This window comes from Pogoniulus pusillus, chromosome 3 (assembly GCF_015220805.1).
Source record: "Pogoniulus pusillus isolate bPogPus1 chromosome 3, bPogPus1.pri, whole genome shotgun sequence".
Classification (NCBI taxonomy): domain Eukaryota; kingdom Metazoa; phylum Chordata; class Aves; order Piciformes; family Lybiidae; genus Pogoniulus; species Pogoniulus pusillus.
This window is the reverse complement of record NC_087266.1, coordinates 28,910,391-28,929,945: the sequence shown is the minus strand read 5'-3', so window position 1 is coordinate 28,929,945 and position 19,555 is coordinate 28,910,391. Positions and strand designations below refer to the sequence as shown.

Below are 19,555 nucleotides of genomic sequence, written 5' to 3'. Positions count from 1 at the left end.
AGTTTGGACTGCCAGTGTAAATAATATGCAAGTTAGGACAAACACAAAAGAACATAATGTCCTGTGCTGACAATTTTGATAATCCTTAATGCTAAAGTGATTTTCAGTGCTATGTGTTTCCTGTGAGAGACACATATATATATGTGTGTGTGTGTGTCTGTGTGTATATGAACATATTCTCGGAAGGAGAAACATAGTAAAAGAATATAGTCCTGCCACTGTGACATACTTAAATTTTTGGAATGCGAAGATGCAGTCTGAACTCATGGTTGACCTTTTCTACTGCTATTGAACCATTTATTCCTAAAAGCGTTTTCCTTCCTTCTTTCCATGCACAGTACAAACAAAGCTATGTTGTGAACATTATGGGTTGCCAGAGCCAGCAGAAATCTATTGTGGTGATGTAGAAAGTGTGAAACTGTTCTGGTATAATCTAGACATGCTAGGGCAATTCTGGGTTTAAAGTAAGGAGTCCTGGTGGTTGGTACAGCCTATTACCTTGGACATAACAATAGACAAACATGGACAGATTTCTCTGGACGTGATCTGGCTCATATATAAATCCCTACACAATGCTTACTTGCATTTCAGTATCACACATACTGAGTTTTTAATACAAGACACTCCACTCTTTTGAATGTGAAGTTCAGATAGACCTGTTAAGAATCATATTTCCATTAAATTTGAGAAGAAATGCACAGTTACTGTTTAATAGCACTAAACATTAACTTCTGTGATCCCTCATATGTGCATGCTAGCGGGAGGAAAAAGGAAAGTTCAGGAAAACTCTCCATTACAAAAAGCTTATATCATGGTACTATCAAGAGGACTTTAACATCTGAAACAAGGTAGCACCATTCTCCAGCTATTTACATGTATTGGAAGCTATGCAAGCAACTGAGCTTCCATTCAGTGCAATGAATTTAATTTGCTAAGTTGCTTATTTTTGCAGAATGCTGTAAAAGCAGGGGTCAAAATTACAGTCAGAGCTCAGTTCTAAAGCATATACCTATTGTGCAAATGCCACTATCTTTTTATGTGATGTGGTCAAAATGGATTATTTTTGAAATTCATTTGTTTTAGTCTTAACAGCTTTCATCTTCTTAGCACTGTTGTCATAACTTTTCCAATCAAAAAGTAAATTCACTTCAGGTTCAATGTTACTAGTTGCAGACAAATTGCCACACACATTATCTCAAGCAAATAAAGTCTGTATTTCCATATGTCTCAACAGTTCATTTCTGTCTAGCAACTTAGACTGATTTTAAAAGGATACTGCAAACATTGTAAGTAGATGGAGAAACTCAAATTACTGCAATCTTTTTCAAACCCAGTTCAATTTGGTAAGAAAACCAGAATCTATTTTTTTTAATTATTACTATAATTATTATTATTATTGTTGTTGTTGTACTGAGACAATGCCATGCATTGACAGCACTGTTTTTACACAACTTTACTCTGCAATTTCGATAGAGTAACACGGTGTGAACTGAGATCCATCCTTGCTATGAATAACAATATGGATGATTCACTTTAATTTATGAAACATTTTAATTCAGTACAGAATTTTACATTTTAAATCACCTTTTCTGGTAAAGTACATCCATGCATTACTTTCTCCAAACTCAGCATCATCACAAGCACCACCTGCCTAGTGGGCATGGAATTCACATTTAACCTTTCTGCTTCTGCTACATGAGTAAGTGAAACTCTTCACCATAAGAATAGTGAGAATCTGGAATGGGTTACCCAAGGAGGTGGTTGAGGCCCCATCCTTGGAGGTGTTTAAGACCAGGCTGGATGAGGCTCTGTCCAGCCTGATCTAGGGTAGGGCATTCCTGGCCATGGCAGGGAGGGTGGGACTAGATGATCCTTGTGGTCCTTTTCAACCCTGGTGGATTCTGTGAAACTCAAACATGAGCAAAGTATCACAGCAAAGGTAGTAGACTGCAACCCTAGCTGCAAGACTCATGATGGCAGTAATATGGATAGAGTGACAGCCCATCTCTGATAACCTTGGGGTTGAAGAATACTTTGCAGCTTGAAAAACTGAGTGAATTCTGATTTTGCTTAATACCAGGCTGCAGCTCATACTGATTCAGTAACAAGCAGATAAGCTACACAGTGTGCCTGAACCACAGAGAGTAAAGATATCCCAGTGCATGAAGCCATGCTCTATTACAGAATCACAGAACGACAGCGGTTGGAAGGGACCTGTGGAGATCATTTAGTCCAGCCCCTCACCATGAGAGCACATTCACTTACACTACATTGCACAGGATGGTGTCTGGGTGGGTTTTGAATGACTCCAGAGTCGGACTCTACCATTGATCTGAGCACCCTGTTCCAGTGCTCCATCACCCTCAACATAAAGAAGCTCCTCCTCATGCTTAGATAAAAGTCATAATCAAGTCTGTGCCTATTACCTCTTGTCCTGTTGTTTGGCACCACTGAAAAAAAGACTGGCCCCATCCTCCTGACATCCAGCCTTTAAGTATTTATAAGCATTGATAAGATCCCCCCCTCAGTTTTCTCTTTTCCAGGCTAAAAAGCCCCAAGTCCCTCAGCCTTTCTTCATAAGACAAGTGTTCCAGTCCCCTGATATCTGTGTAGCCCTCTTCTGTACCTGCTCAAGCAGTTCCCTGTCTTTCTGGAACTGGAGAGCCCAGACACAGTACTCCAAATGAGGCCTCACTCACTGAAGACATGTGCCTTCTCTTGGAAACAATTAATTTATCTTTGAGTTTTGCTTTCCCAAATACCAATCTCTTCTTTATGTGAACTAACATATGCATGAAAGGATTTATTCTAGAAGTAGCACTGTTATGATCCTTGCAGGTACCCTCAGGATACAACGTACAGACCTTGACATCACTGGAACCATCATGGGCTGTCAGAAGAGCTTTTCCTATGTTCAAAGTCTGGGGACAGGTCAAAAGATTTTTTATCTGCCTTAAGGACACCAGTCTCCAATCTGTTGCTGAACCTATTCCATAATCCAGACATTTGCCTCTTCTACCAATGTAAATCATAATATAAATACTAAAGCTGAAGAAGCAAACACTTTGGAATTCGGGGACAGCAGCAGCAACTGTCTTTCACAAACCTTCTTCCTACTGGCTAGACCTCCCACAGAGCACAAAACAAACTCAGAATCTTCTACATGTTCTAGTTCTAAAAAGAATGAGGTTATTTTCACATAAGAGGCCCAGAAAATGGCATCAGTAACAAATTCTCAATGAACTGATGAAACAGAGGTAGGCAGATAAATGGGAAGGCTTGGCAGTAGTAGTATTTATATGTACCACACACGAGATACTGCACAAGGAGGCTAAATGTAAAGGAGCTCACAGTCAGTATTTCATATATGAGATAAAAAGAGAACTCCTACAAATGGAAATGGTAGGAAAAGCTAAGCAGCATTTTAGAGATCACACAAAGATACAGCACATAAGCATTTCTAAATATGTTTTCACATTTTAATTGAGTAATTAGTTTACTAAGGGGCCTGTAGCAGCCAAAGCAGTCTGCAGAATGGGTCTGAGTGTAATAAGTATATTTGTAAAATCAGAGGTTTTCTGAGAATAATATTTTCAGTTTTTCTCTTCCAAATAGTCTTCCTTATACCTACACCTATATCAAGAAACACAACCACAAATTCACAATAGCTCATTCCATGACCCTTATGTTTATAATATCCTGCAAAATCATCCACTTAAATTATGACTCTGCTCTCTCAGATTTTAAAGCCCAAAATCGTAGTGATGACAACTACTTTTTCTACACAGCTGAGATTTCCACTGATTGGCAAGCAGTATTACTAGGACACTGAATGATAAACAAACAATTTATTGGTTGATAATGTGAACTGATATGAAGAAGAAGAAATTATGGAGGCTCAATAGCAAAGACAGAAATCCTGTGCCCTTATAAGAGTAAATATATTATGAAAATAGGTGAGTTCCTTGAAGATCCTATAAAACGTCTTCCTTATATCCAATTTAAATCTACCCTCTCTCTGCCCCTTGTCACTACAGGCCTTCATAAAAGTCTCTCTCTGTCTTTCTCATAAGGCCCCTTTATGTATTGAAAGGCTGTGATAAGGTCTCCACAGAGATCTTTCCCTTCTCCAAGCTGAACAACCCTAACTCTCTCAGCCTTTCCTCAGAGGAGAGGCATTCCAGTTCCTGATCATTTTTGTGGCCTTTCTCTGGACCTTCTTCAACAGGTTTACATTTTTCCTGTTCTAAGCATTCTAGAGCTGGACATGTTACTCAAGGTAGGGTCACACAAGAGGAAACACGGAGAATCATCTCCATTAACCACCTGGCTGTACTTCTTTTGATGCATCACATTCTAGGTTGTAAAGTGCACATTACTGGTGTATGTTCAACTTGTTATCTACCAGTATCCCAAAGTCTTTCTGAGCAGAGGGAGATACCATTCATCCTCCAGTCTGTACTGATATTGGGAATTGCCCCAATCTAGGTGCATGACCTTGCACTAGCCTTGTTGAACTTCATGAGGTTTGCATGGGCCCACTACTCAAGTCTGACAAGGTCACTCTGGATGGCTTCCCTGCCACCTATCAGCCATACCAATTAGCTTGGAGTCATCTGCAAACTTGCTGACGGTGCACTAAATCCAACTGATAAAGATACTAAACAGTATTACTTCACCATGTACCCCTGAATACCACTCAATAGTTGTTTATGCTTAGACATTGAAACACTGAGTGTAACTATTTGATGTGTCTATCCAGTTACTTGCTTATCCATCTCAGAGTCCATTCATTAAATTCACATCTCTCCAACTTACAGGTACAAATGTGGGGAGGATGCAGACAGGATGGGAAAGCCAGGAGATGACTCAGTATGAGTTAGCTATCCAAATGATCCAGTCCTTTATTGAGAGCATCAGGCTTCAAGTCACAAAGCATATACTTTTCAGTTAGGGCAAGTAAAGTGAGCACACCCAGCATGCAATGCGGTACATATAAAGATTGGAATTTGCATGTTCCTCCTATTTCCCTCCTAATCTGGACACAGTCACAAAGCAGCTGTTCATCAGAAGGCTCAAGGACAAATTCCTTTGAGCTTCTTCACACACAGCGCTGTGGTTTACTGCAGTTCCAATACTCAGACCTCACATCCAAGGCGTGATTGTACAAGCTTCTAGGGGCTCGTGCCCCCTATCCTTCAGCCAGTTCCGAACAGATGGACTCCACTAAAGGTTTTGAAAAAGCACAAGTAGATGACACTGTCCACTGATGCAGTCATTCCATCACATGCCACAAGATTAGTGAGGCATGACTTGCCCTTGGTGAAGACATTGTCTCTAATAATCTCCCTGTCTTATGGATGTTTCTACCTATCTTCCAGAAAGGATCTCTTCAATGATCTTACCAGGCACAGGGATGAGGCTGTTAAATTCATTTTAACCAAATTCGTTGCAAATATGAATCTTATCAAAGCAGCAAATGAGTTTGTTTTCATTGAAGAAAATGAAGAAGGGAGGTACTATTACAGCTATCATTACCACAAAAGATGCATTGATGAGGAATAGCATAAACATGAAACGTAAAATACTTTGTTTTCCAGGTGGCTGCTGATATTTTTAATATAATTTCTGACATATTTTGACAACATTTTTTGAAGATAATTCATGATTCTGCCCACTTTTTCTGGATAGTTATTGGACCTGTTCTTCTAACTATATGTATACACAAACTTTTCTGCATTGGAGACATCTTTACTGTATCACAAGAAATGCTAGGGAAAACCCTGTGCCAATTCTGATTTTATATTTTTTTCACTTTCTCTATTCAGTTGCAAAGATATGATAGTTATTTTGGTTTTGCTTAGCTGGCAGAAACAATATCCTACAGGACACATTTATCCCACTGAAGTTTGAGAAGAAAAATATGCAAAACATCTTTCATACTCCCTTTACAGGAGTTCGTGTTGAGGATGGGACTTGGCATAAAAGATAGAAGTGAAAACAGGGCAACAATCAGACTTATCAGACCACAACAGCAGAACTCTAATGTCAGAAAATATGCTCTGCTACATGTTAAAAGTTCTGGAATTCTCTCTTATGGACTTCTGACACCATTTGTGTGGGAGGGAAGAGAAAAGAATTCTCTTACAGACAGCAATGCCAGATAATAGCTGAGTTAATCCTTTCAGGATTTACACACTAAAAAAAGAGAATCAACACCATTAAAACCCAATGGGATACACTGGTTACTCTGTTGTTCAGTATCTTCTGGGTCTTCAAAGACTGGTGAGCAAAATGGCAACGTTTCACTACAAGGAGCTTTAGAGGATGCAAGATGACCTTAGAAAAACTGAATGCACCAAGATGTCCTACACGACTTGATTACCCAAACTGTAAACACATAGAGAAACCACTAAGTTCCTAAATTCAGTCCCTAATATTGTAAGCAACCAAGAAAATATATCAAGCTAGAATTGCTTGCTAGGCATTCATCAAATTTTCAAAGAGTCTATAATGAATGCAAGACCTGCAATATGAAGACCAAAAGCACAAAAAATACAACATGCTACAGGAAAACACGAGAAAGATGCTCAGTGTACTCTTGAGTGAACTGTCATAAAACAGTGGCCCTTTAGGCTCTGGAAAACAACATCAGCACATACAAAACATAATTTCATTTAACTCACTCCAGACTTAGTAGAAAATTTCTTTTTTCTACTGTTCAGGTAATTTGCATTCTTCTGATGGTCAACTATTTCATGTGCTTAGAGAACAACAACACTTTCATGGAAGTATTACTACAATTCACACAGAAATGCAATAATCCATATATGAGTTAATAATTTAAGAACCTATAGTAGTTAAGGCCTAGAGATAAACCACTCTGCCAGCTGAGTCCTCTACTGTAAAGTAACAATCTGAAGTAGGTGTGACAAAGTATTTGCTGCTTTGTTTTCCTTACCTATGAAAGGAGCATAGATAGTAAGGTTGGACGACATATCTAGTAACTGAGCAGTTAAGTGAGGATGAGATAAAACCAACATCTGTAGCTCATATATATAATGTCTGTATACCTGCAGACACACACATATAATAAACTGCCCGCAACAGGTAAGGTTAGAAAAGCAAATCACGAATGCATCTGGTTGCCTCCATAGAATGTCCTACTGTAAGATATGACATTAATTCATTTCTATTATAGACAGCAAACAGGGATTTTCCAAAATCTTTAAGGCTATCACAAACTGAACATTTTTCACTCTGTTGAACTGGTGATAACAAGAAACTGTAAGAAAGAAAACTGGGAGTATAACATGTTGTCAGAAATTGGCTGCCTTCCACTTTTTTCCCTTGATTAGTAGCCAATTTGGCACCTGCCACAGGCTGGGAAAGGGGAGGGGTCACACAGAGATTTTACTTAATGAAAGGACAAAAGAAAATAAAAGCTTTGCAGAAGGGCCAGAGGCACCAGATTGACAGGCATTGTAAAAATAGAAAAGGGAAGAAGTAGTAAAAGATGAATATACAGAGACCTAAACAAGGAACTAGCTCATTATTTCAGTCATCTTCAGAGAATGGTGAAAGATACTTGTCCAAATGATGACTCCAGTCTGTAATATAACACGGGGCATGCTCTGCCTGTAGTTTTCAGGTTGTGACTAGATTTGGACAAATAGACTAGCAGATATTAACTAAGAACAAGCACAGTTTAAGGTTATGACACACCCATTGTTGAAACCAGAAAGACACATTCAATTGCTTGCCTCAAAGGCCAGTGGAAATGAGATTCCTGATAGCTTTATGAGATAAGGATGTCCCTCTGACAAGCTATGGTACTAATACAATATTTAATTATCATCAGCTGGAGATTTGGCCCAGTACAACACTGAAAGTTAGCTGATACTGCATGCCTACTGTGAGACAGTGCAAAGCCTATACTTACAATGTAGTATTGCAGTGCTGACTTTTCTGCCTCTTATCAGCCTATTGATAATAAATGTCAATATAGACTTTACTACTCCAAGCAAGATGGAAAAGGGCTGGTGCCTACTGATTTCCAGAACATGGTCTACGGACTTTGTAAGTTTAATTAACTATTAGGGGAGTGATGGCAAGTGTTTTAAAGACATCTCCAGAAAACTAAAGTATTACTCTGTTCTGTTTGCCTTCTAGCAGTGACTTTCTGCATTATAGATACCATCATCCAGTTTGCTCAGTTGTGAAATATTCCCTGATACTGCTGTCTTCTATCATGTGGATGGTACAAGTGATCAATTCTATTGAGTAGGTAAATAAAATGGTAAGCAAACCTCCAACATAAACGGGAGCCCCTTGCTTTCCCAGCCTTGATGCAGAAATTTCAAGAAGTCTGAATGGCTGCTTGCCCATCTAGTGTGAATGAAGTGGAACAAATGTATTTAATGTACTTCCTGCTGTGAACAGCGTGAGGCTTCAACAATTCCACTAAGGCAAGATGATTGACTGTCAGCCTGGCTGCAAGGTGGTGTGCTCTCATGGCAATACTAAATACAGTAGCATGTAATTAAAATCACATGGGAAGACAGCCACTGACAAAAACACTTGAAGCAAACCAAATAATTGGAAACATTTTCTTCTTATCTGCAAATTTCCAGTTGGGTATTCATCACACCAGTTTGTTTCTGGTTCCCATATGTTATTGGAAACCAAGATGCCCACAACACAAAATGGAGTTAAGTAAAAAAGTGTCCAAATCAGCAGCTCAATAACCAAAGCAGTTGACTGTGAGAGAGCAGATGCTTGACTGCAATCATAGTTTCAAGGATGAAAGCATTTTCTATCAGACTTGTTGCACACAGCACAGGAACAATGTTACTTTTGGAACCGAATTACAGGTGTCTTTTTTTTTTCCTATACATATTTGAAATTATTTCAGAATCACAGCTTCAGTTTGGAAACACAAAGCACCTTCAGAATCTTGCTTAGTTGCTATCAGCCTGGGGATCAAGGCATTTCAATGGAAGATGGGCCTGAGCAGTTTCAGAGTCTGAGGTTAAATTCCAGGACTCCTCTCTTCAAGGGGAATGAAAAGTGTGCAGTAACCTTATCTGCCTTCTCCTAGATACATAAAAATGCCTTTTCTGAATAAGCATTATGCTGACCTGTGCTCTCCATGTAGGAAAAGTGTGTCCAGCTGACCTCAAACTCTTCAGCGATTTTCATTGATTCCCCAAACCCTTGAGATGCCTGAAAGCAATTAGCTCAACCCATGACTTCTACCTACTTTTAGTAACACAATTTCACAATTTTATGGGAAAATGGTTGAGAGCTTTTTTATCTGGTTTTGGATTTTACCTTGAACATCTAATTATCTATTGAAATACTCAGCATTTGTTTTTTTAGATTTCAACTAGGTTATCCTTTAGAAATGTTAAATATTTATTGGAGCAGGAACAGATATGAATCTCTTCCTTGTTCAATGGAATTTCATAGTAGGAGCTATTTTAATGTAAAACTAGAAAAAAAATCATTTCTTCCTGCCCCATAGTTCTCATGACATTAGGATGACTGGCAAATTTCTAAGAGTAGGGCTTATATCTATTGTCAGAAACCACTGTATTCTGATTCACCAGGTACCCACACTGATTCAATATTTCAGATATCTCTAGGATGAGATGATTCCTAAGAGTAGATCTTTTCCTTACTTATAGAAGAATCCTGACACATCCTTCTTCAATGAATTGTCTAAAGGTACAGATGGCTAGTAACAAGTGAGATTATTGCCACTCCAAAAGTAAATTATTTGCATAAGTCTTTCCCTTGAATGCTTTCCCCTGAATCCAGTGATTCATGGTTAGTAACTGTCACCCCTGACTCAAATAGATTCTTGTTTTTTATTTTTAGTGCTTAAAATGTAGTGACACATATAACTTCAAACACAAGATTTCCACACACAACTTACTTTGTTGTGTATTTCATTAACTTAATCTTTTTTTTTCCAGTCTCTGTCTTCAGGGTGTATCAGGAAGAGTCTCTTCCAAATTAAGAAATGTTCAAACAACAACAGATTTTAATTTTAAAATCACCTTTCACAATATAGAAATACATCTATGCATGCTCTACATACCACGATGTATTTTTTTCCCCCAGATTTTGTTTTGGCAGCACAGCACAACGGTGTAATCCCTAATTAAAGTGTTCAGTGGCCAGGAATTTCTTTGATGTACTCTGGCTCACTAAAAAGTTGAGTACACCTCTTTTACTTCTTGTTTATTGTCATGATTGTACAGCAACTCAGGTATTTTAGTTAGACCCTAAGGGCTCTCTCTAGAAATAAAAGAAGCAAAGAGTTTGATAATAGGTACTGAAGGCAAATGTTTCCTAAGTAACTTGCATTGAATGCCAGAGGAGATAAGGTAATGTTGCTAGTGCTGACTTGATTTCCATAGGAAAGATCTCATGTAGTATTATTAAACTTTGACCTTTGCTGTTTGTATCTTCTGACCTGAAGAAGTCAATGAATAATGTTAATCCAGCCACAGTACTTGGAGGAATCACAACTTAATGACATGCTGTGACACTTGTCCAAAGAAATCTTTAAACAAACAAGGAGAACGAAATCCATCAGTAAATATGAAGTAGAGACTAAAATGAGCTACGGAATTCAGTGTGATAGAATTACTATTACTTGTGTGCTAAAGTTTTTATCCTACTCTATCTGAAGCATATTCTGAAATAAATGTTATGGTTAAAAGCTAAAGAAAATGCTTTTTATTTCACACAGCCTACTGCTTTAATCTATTAATAATAATTGTGTGCGCTGCAAACAATAATAACCAATGCTGCTTAAAATCCCCTGTTTATTTAATGCAGACTTCCAAGTGTTACGCCCAGGGTGTTAAATTTTTTTTATGTTACATAAATAGGTGTGTTTATACACTCTGAAATAAGTATATAAATATAGGTATGTGAATACTGAAATAAGTATGTAAGGTATAACTTGCAGTTTATCTACTTTGTAGTCTGCTTTTTATAGAACAAGCAGCTCAACAGATCTCAGAAAAGCACTGAGAATTTCATTAACAAAAAATAAAGTATGTGGTAGGAAACTTTACTGGTAAGTCAACTGTCAGTGAGTTTTTGAACGCTGGCATTCTCTGTGGGCATACTTTCACTAATACCGAAAGCAAAACAGATTTGTTCTGTCACACTATTTCCAGTATGACATGCAATATTTTGGGTGCAAAAGCAAACCTTTGTGAAAAACAATCCAAGCTTATCCTTCAAATTGCACTTAGCTTTCAATATACAAACTTTTGTTTACTCTTACAAAAAAAGTAGCTGTTTTAGCTGTTACATAATGAAAATCTCCTACTCTGATGTCCCAAACACTACCATAACTTTTAAAATAAATTCCATGCAATGATTATTATTTGTTAAATAACTCCTGTTAAGACATCTGTAGCACCAAGGCAAGTTGTGCTTATAAATCCAGGAATTATTAGATGTAAAATTAAATGGCGGTATGCAAATCAAATTACTTCCTATGTTTTCTAAAAGCAGGGTCAAAATACAGAGAGAAGAGAAGTCTTTTTAACTTCTCTAATATTATGTGAGATTTTCATAAACTGTTAAGTGCTATGCTATGTTGTGATTGACTTTCAAAATTTGTCACTCTAGGTTACTATTAAAATGACTGTATAAGCTTATGCTAAATGCCCTCCCAGGCACAGGTTTCCACTGAATTTAGATGCTCTAATTTCAGCTCATCTCTTTTTTAAATAATCTCCTAGAGAAACATTTGCCCCATCTCAAACATTCTGCATACAATTTAAGCAGTCAGAACACCTTTGAAACTCAGGTTATCAGTTTCTTCTTGGATACACTTTCTTAATAGCCATTCTCCCAAAATTCTGTACTGTGCTATCTGTAATCTGTAGAAGTCATCACTTCATCAGAATTATTTAAAAAATGAAATTGTTGTAAAACCCCTAAACAAATAAACCTATATTCCGTAAATTCAGATAAATGCTCTTCTATTTCTGTTGGCATTTGATACATGATCTGTAACTTTACAACAAGTATACATTTGCAGCCCAGAATGGCAACCATATCTTGGGCTGCATCAAGAGAAGTGTGGCCAGCTGGTTGAGAGAGGTGATTCTCCCCCTCTACACTACTCTCATGAGACCCCTCCTGGAGTAATGTATCCACTTCTGGAACCCAGTTCTTGTAGTAGCAAGAAAGATATGGTCATGCTGGTATGTATCCAGAGAAGGGCCATGAGGATGATCAGAGGGCTGAAGCTCTTCTCCTATGAGGACAGGCTGAGAGATTTTGGCTTGTTCAATTTGGAGAAGAACAGGCTCAAAGGAGACCTTATTGCAACCTTCCATTATATGAAGGGGGCCTACAAGAAAGCTGGTGAGGAACTTTTTGGGGTGTCAGTTAGTGGTAGGACTAGGGGGAATAGCTAAAGGAGGGCAGATTTAGATTAGATGTTAGGAGGAATTCCTTCATCATGAAGGTGGTGAGACACTGGAAGAGGTTACCCAGGGAGATGGTGGAAGCCCCATCCCTGGATGTTTTCAAAGACAGGCTGGATATGGCTCTGGGCAACCTGAACTATTGTGAGGTTTCCCTGCCCACGGCAAGGTGGCTGGAACTAGATGATCTTTGTGGTCACTTTCAACCCTGACAATTCTGTGATTTTGTGTTATTTCAAGCTATTATAGTCATTAATGCTAGATGATCGCCCAAATGCTCCACAGAGAAATCAGTCATCTCTGACACAGGACTACATGTGAGAAATTTCAGGCAGACTGAGTAGTTATAATGCAATTATATGAGTTTTAACTTCCTGCCTTTAAGAGCTGCCTTTTATACCCTTAAGTAGAGAAGAATCACTGTGCTTTCAAAGTGAACCATACTATATAATTCCTTACATTAGTCTTCAGAAAATATAAAAATGTCACAATAGAGATGGTTTATAGCCTCATAGAGAGGACTAAAATAGCTTCTCAGTATTCCTACCATAGAATTTGCAGGTGAGATATCAGCCTCCAAACTCCACGCATGAGTGCAATTGTATCAGGAAAACATTTTGCTACCATTCCTAGAGAGCTGCCACACCATGTGTTTTTGAAAGCAGTTGGTAATACAATGTATTGATTCTGCTCTTTGGTAGTCACAGAACCACCATAAACGTCCCTTTCAACAGAATGTCTCAAAACTATCAACCACTTGCACAAAGGACATCATTCCATCAGCACTTTCTTACTGGGCGGATTTCTAAAGCAGTATTACTGTCTTTCAATTATTTGGTTTAATAAAATGACAAAGGGAGCACACATGAATATTCCTAGGTAGAAATTTAAATGCAGCACCAAATAAGAAGGAATATAGCTTGTGTCTAGCTGCTACAGGGCTTCTGGCCCATCAGAGCTTCTAATATGGCCCTTTAAAGCATAATGCAATGGCTTTGTGGACACAACCTCATGATCACACATACATGGGTGCCCATGCAGGATGCACCTATTGCTTTGATGGCATGGAAAGGTGCATTTTCTTACTCCCACTCAGTGCTCATGGGATTTTTCTCAAACAATAAAATATCAATACTAAGTATTAAAAAAAACTCACATAGCTTTCTGCTGGTATTTTCAGATCTCAAGATGGAACCAGAAAATGTTTTAGCCACCAGGAAGAAGTGCAAAAAGTCCAATTTCTACATGCAGATTTGAGTGTGACACTATTTATAGACTCTCTCCTGAACTGGAAATGCCACTTCTTTACATGTTATCTTACCATCATCCTTGTCAGGTACAATGGTAATTCGAGTGCTTGGGAATTCTGCACCAATTCTTCCACCCATTGGCATGCTCAGCAAAACATCAAAAGTCTCAGCCTCTTCATACAGGGAATCATCTATGATGACGACCCGACACATTTTCTCTTGTTCATCTTTGTCAAAACGTAGAATGCTGTTGTGATCCTCAGGCCTGGATATGTAGTCAGAGTAAGAAAGCACAGAGGTTGGGGCAGTGCCAGATGCTGTTCCTGTGGCATAAAAGGAAAACAGTCACTATACATACCATGGTTATAATGATCTTCTCTACATTTTATTTTCCTCATTTTATTTTCCTTATTTTTTAATTTCTGTTTACTTTCAGGTGATAAGATGGGCTGAAATCTCTGACCAGGCTGCATTTCAGAGGACCCCAGACAAACTGCTCTATACATGATCCAATGTAAGCACATGGTTCCTCAAATTAATTTGCACATTTTCAGTCAGAAGGAATATTGTAGTGTATCGTAAGAGACATAGACTGACAAAGGAGATCCTGTGAGCATTTGGATTACTAAATAACTCCCTTAGTACATTTTACCCCTTGAAAGTCTAGGTTGACCAGAAATTAACTATAAGAGAAAGAATTTGATGAAAACAAAGTATTTTGATTCCAGATTACCTCATAAAAAATGTTGCTTCATCTCTGCAGAGGATAAATAATAATGAAAGCACAAGTATAGAGACCCCATACTCTGTGTGTATACAATTAGTAAGACATTGAAAGACATTTTTATACTATTTCAAGATATAAACAAGTAAAGGATATTGTAGGCAAACACCACAGGGCATTTAGTTCTCATCATATGAGGCTGCATATAAAAATCTTGCAAAAAAAGATAAAGAACACAGATCCTTTTCATCTCCTAACAAACAGCAGACTTTTGGAACATGAAAATTTTTCAGCTATATTCAATAATTGTCTAAGTCAGATTGCAAAGATGAACACTCTTCCGGTTGGTACTGAAGATATTTAGATGAAAAATTAATTAATAATTATAAACAATTTTATTGTGCAATAGATGGAACTATTCTTTTTGCTTTTCTGTCTCTTTTCCATTTTTGCCTTTGTTTCTATGAGTAGTTTCTGTACCATGTTGTGTGTGGCAGATAACCATCAGCTCCTGGCTCACATCTCCGCTTCTTCTGACTGGAATAAATAACTCACCAACATTTTCTTCAATAGTATAGGTGGACTGAGGAATAAAAACAGTTGATTCTGCAAAGAACAGAAGCATTTGTTTATGCAGGTTTACAGCCTCATAAAGTTATCTGTAAAACAGCTAGGAGCTAAGAGCATTTTAGTATATTCGAAAGTGAAACAAATAACTCATATTTATCAGCAATGGCTGATATACATTTTTATTACTTCAACATCATTTCATTATTAACTGTTAACTGTAGAGATATCAATAACAGAGCTCACACACACGCAAGTCATTCTGCAAGGCCATTCTTTAACTTATTGGCTGAGGATAACCAGAAAAATCACTTAATATTGAGAATGCAAGACTGAGCTCTTGACAACTTACTCTGACTTGGGCATTTCATCTGAGTTGGCTACATGTCTACACTTCTCATTTACTACAAGGAGACCAAGAAAACAGTCAGTAGTCAGACTTTTATGCTTTGATTTGGATTAAGGGTCAATTCTGTTCTTGTTCTCTCAAAAATTCAAGAACAAAAGGTCATTCATTAGACATATAATTATAAACCACCTTTACAGTTTAATTAATATGACTACAATCCAAACAATATGATTCAGTTTAGTATCAGCTTTCTGTACAAAGCAAATGTATTCCTTATTTCTGAGTACTTTGTCAAACAATACTCAAAAAAACTGTCATGTGACTTCTTTCCAGGTTTTATTTCTCCAACTGGAAAATACTACTAGCATGACTTAAGGTCTTAAGGTCAAAAGCTTGCCTTAGAAATGCCATAATTCAGGTCTGATAAGATCTAGACGCTTTCACTATTCCAGCATGTCAAAAACTCAGTGAGAAAAACACTAAATCACTGCCTTTTTGTTTTAAGGTAAAACAAAATGTAACACTGTAACCCCCTCATCAATTCAATTTCTCCCTTCAGAATTAATTTGGCAAAAGAAAAAGCTGGGTCCTTCAAAAACCCCACATCTTTATGCAACCTCTTTTTGGAATAAAATATTACCTAGTGTCCCATTTAGGAAAGGGCAGGTACATCTTTCCAAATAAACTCCCTGTGATGGTGCAAAGACTACACTATTCCAAAAAATGTCCTTTGAATTAATTTTCAGTGGAAGCAGAATAAAACTTTTGATGATTAGTATACAGTTAGCATGTGAATTTTAGGAACACCAGTCCTCCCCATCAGAATTCCCTGATTTGCAGTTGTGCGTTTGGTTTTCTCCTGTACAACCTCACTTTATCCATAATTCTCCATGACTGTAAAAAAAAACCCACATCTTCTGTATGAATTTCTGTGTCTCATACATGCTGCTCCTCAAGTTAAGCACTATTTTTCTCAGTGATTAAACACGGATGTCACATAATCTCTAATTTCACTTGCATTTTGAAATGCCTGACAGTTTTCCTGCCTAGACTTCTTCAAATGTTAATTAGGGAAGATTATATGAAAGAAGCTGTTACATTCATCCAATACTTGAAACATTCCATAAAGATAGTTTTGTGTGACCATGCCCATAGGTGATAGACCATGGATGCAAGTGAAAAACAAAGAGCTACAGCATGTTCTAAATTTTGCTGTGTTTTTTTCTTTTTTTCCCTTTCTTAATCAGCTTCTTTCTTCATTTACATTTAACCATAATTATTTGTCCTTGGCAGAGCTTGTGCTGTACTTGGTCAAGAAAAACTTGCCCTTACTGAGCTTCTTAGCATGACATTAAGGATTAACTGACACAACCAATCTGCATAGCGGAAATATTATGGGAAAAATGCAGGTATGTCATGGAAGCATATTGCCTTAAATTACATATTCATGAATCACTTAAAGTGATAGAGAACAAATGGCTACCCAATGCCCAAGTCTTTCTTCAGGAATATTCTGAGGAAAGGTAAGCTTTACTATTCACTGTTATTCATAACATTTGCTTGCCAGTTTACCTCTTGGTATATTGGCAGTACAGATCTGGAAAGGTTCTTACCATCTCCTGGATCAATAATTTCCACTGTGGATACATCAGGAAATTCTAGAACTGCCATGACAGGTTCAGAAAGAAAAACTTGAAAGGACTCCGACTGTTCATGTTCACCATCACTCAAAATCCTTACTCGCCATGTAGCTAAGGTTTGGCCAGGATTAAACTGCACCTGCTTCTGGGCCTTTCCTCTGAAGTCTTTATCTTTCTTGGCAGTACCATCTCTGGTGCTAATACCTGCCAAAAATCAGAAAATAAAGTCATCAAAAATATTCTTATACCATTTTTAAAAGAGCAGCTGTTTAAAAACATAGTTTTCATAGTTCAAGAATGCTCAAACCAATTCTGCTACTCTTTTTTTATATTGGTGTCACACATAGAGGTGGAAACACACCAGTTAACATTACAAAAGTCAGTTTGGACAGAATAAGCCAAAGCAAAACTACCTGTTAGAAAACTCTCTACATTCTCTGAGGTTAATATCGAGTTTTTTATTTCTCCATAATTCAACTGTGGATGACACAAAAGGCAAACATATTTCTGCCCCCCACCCTCAGCTTTAATATTCTACATTTTCTTGTTCCAGAATGTCTAAACAACATGCTGCCTGAAACTCTTTAAAATATTTATCTTAGAAAAAAAATAAAAAGCACACCTGTAAAATTCAGCCTTCAAGGGGAAAGCTAAGGAAAACACAAAGACACAAAGGGGTAAAACACACAGAATAAGGATGAAAGAAGATGTAAAATCTGAACCATTTTGGTCATTCTCACTACAATAAGCCTTTTTACATTCTTATTCTCTTATTTCAGCACCTGTATAATGACAATCAATAAACTTAATTCAAGTTGAAACTGTAAAGCCACAGCAAAAAATGCAACACAGCTCATCCTACTGACACAGCATAGACCTTACAGACTGATCTAAAAGGGCTTTTCTTTCCCAGGGTGTTTTCCTCCCAGTTTAAAGGCAGTCTGTCAGACCTTTGTGGAAATTAGGCAATCTTTAAGAGCTGTCTGCAACTTACAAAGCCTCTGTTTGAATCCCACAGTACCACTCAAATCGTAGAGGTCGTTCTTAGATGTTCAGAGAAACCTTAAAACAACTCCCTTCTCTCTCTGTTTCCCCCAACCTTTCTTGACAAATCTGGCCTTTGTTTTCTCTTGCTTGTGTATCCACCTAAGACATAACCAATACTTTACATAAGCTGTAACTCTTTAGCCGCTTTAGCCCCTGCACATTGACCAGAAAGACCAATAAGCATTGTAATTAGTATCTTTCTTTTCCAACTTTGTAATTTCATTTTGCAAAATTAAGGTAGTTGGAGGCAAGTTATTCAAACTGCTTTTGACAGATGTTGATTCAGCTGAATTCAGAAATTGAACTTGAATCCATAGATAGAAAATTTTGTAAACACTCTGTTGGAAGGATCAGAAGTCAAATCAGTACCTGCTAACCCATCCCAGTAATTAATTTAAAGCACACGTTCTTAACTTGGCATTTATTTAATCTCTTTTAATTTTTTTAAAATAGATATATTATCAAAGTCAGCTTACTGTTCAAATCAGATTTTTTTAAAGTTATATCCAGTTAATTAATGCCTATATCCCTTTAATTTTATGCCAAAACATGTGTCCTAACCGCATGCCAATATCTGAAACTCAGATTCTCATTCAGAGAGATACTTAAACTGAAACCCAATTTCAAAGCACAAGCTTGTGCTCTATGTCAAGTAAACGCTTACATATCTCTTCAAAATCAGCTTTAAATTGAGTGTCTCTTTTAAGCAATGGAAGCTCAACACAGGTTTTGACATGAAACCGTACAAGGATAACGCTTCCTGGTCCAAATGCATCACTAGAAAGAGGACGGGAACACACACCCAGAAGTTAAGAGACAGGTGTGTGGTTGCAGAATGTGATAAGACAATCTTTTTTCACCTTTTCTCTCCCCACTACACTGTAAACAGCTTACAACATCTCCTGTATCAGCTTCCATTTACTTCCAACACTGAAAAAAGCAAGACTACCACTCATAGCTGCTAATCAAAACAGCACACAATAGCTATTCTGGTAAAAGATCTATGTTTATTGTTGGATTTTCAATTGTTACAATTGCATTTTCTCATTAGAGAAAAAATAAAATGCAGACAGGAGCTAAATTCTGTGAAACGAATGCATCAGTGGTGCTAGGGTTTGAGCAGAATTGAATAGTCTGAGAATTGAGAAGAACAGGCAAGTTAAGACTAGGGACGCTCTGATAAGAGGCACAGGTGCAGGGAAGCAGCCTTGGGTAGAAGCTGAGAAAGTTTAGCTGCTGTCTTGTAGCTGAGCTGTGCGAGGGGTCCTCGAAGGGGGGCAGGCTGATCAGACCTGGGAACAAGTGAAATTCTAATAGGCTAGTGAAGCCTATCAGAATTACGTATGTATGTTCCCAAACCACTATATAACTATCACATTTAGCTTCATTAAAGGATTGACCTTCTACATATCATATTGGTATAAGCTCGTGTCTTTCTGGTCTCCCACATGGCCTTTGAGCAACCTAGCACAGTGGTATCAATTAAATCAAAGAAAGAAGTTGCTAAGTCAAAA

The 19,555-nt window shown here is 37.6% G+C and overlaps 1 protein-coding gene across 1 annotated transcript in view; it reads right to left on the bottom strand.

Moving 5' to 3' along the window:
• The window catches only part of FREM2 (FRAS1 related extracellular matrix 2), a 145,747-nt gene that overhangs the window by 45,237 nt on the left and 80,955 nt on the right, over positions 1 to 19,555 (bottom strand). The window contains exons 4-6 of the mRNA XM_064173422.1: positions 16,968 to 17,198; positions 14,919 to 15,044; positions 13,786 to 14,037 (exon numbers count right to left, since the gene is read on the bottom strand). Of these exons, the coding sequence (XP_064029492.1) occupies positions 13,786 to 14,037; positions 14,919 to 15,044; positions 16,968 to 17,198 (609 nt within the window). The remainder of the gene's footprint in view (positions 1 to 13,785; positions 14,038 to 14,918; positions 15,045 to 16,967; positions 17,199 to 19,555) is intronic.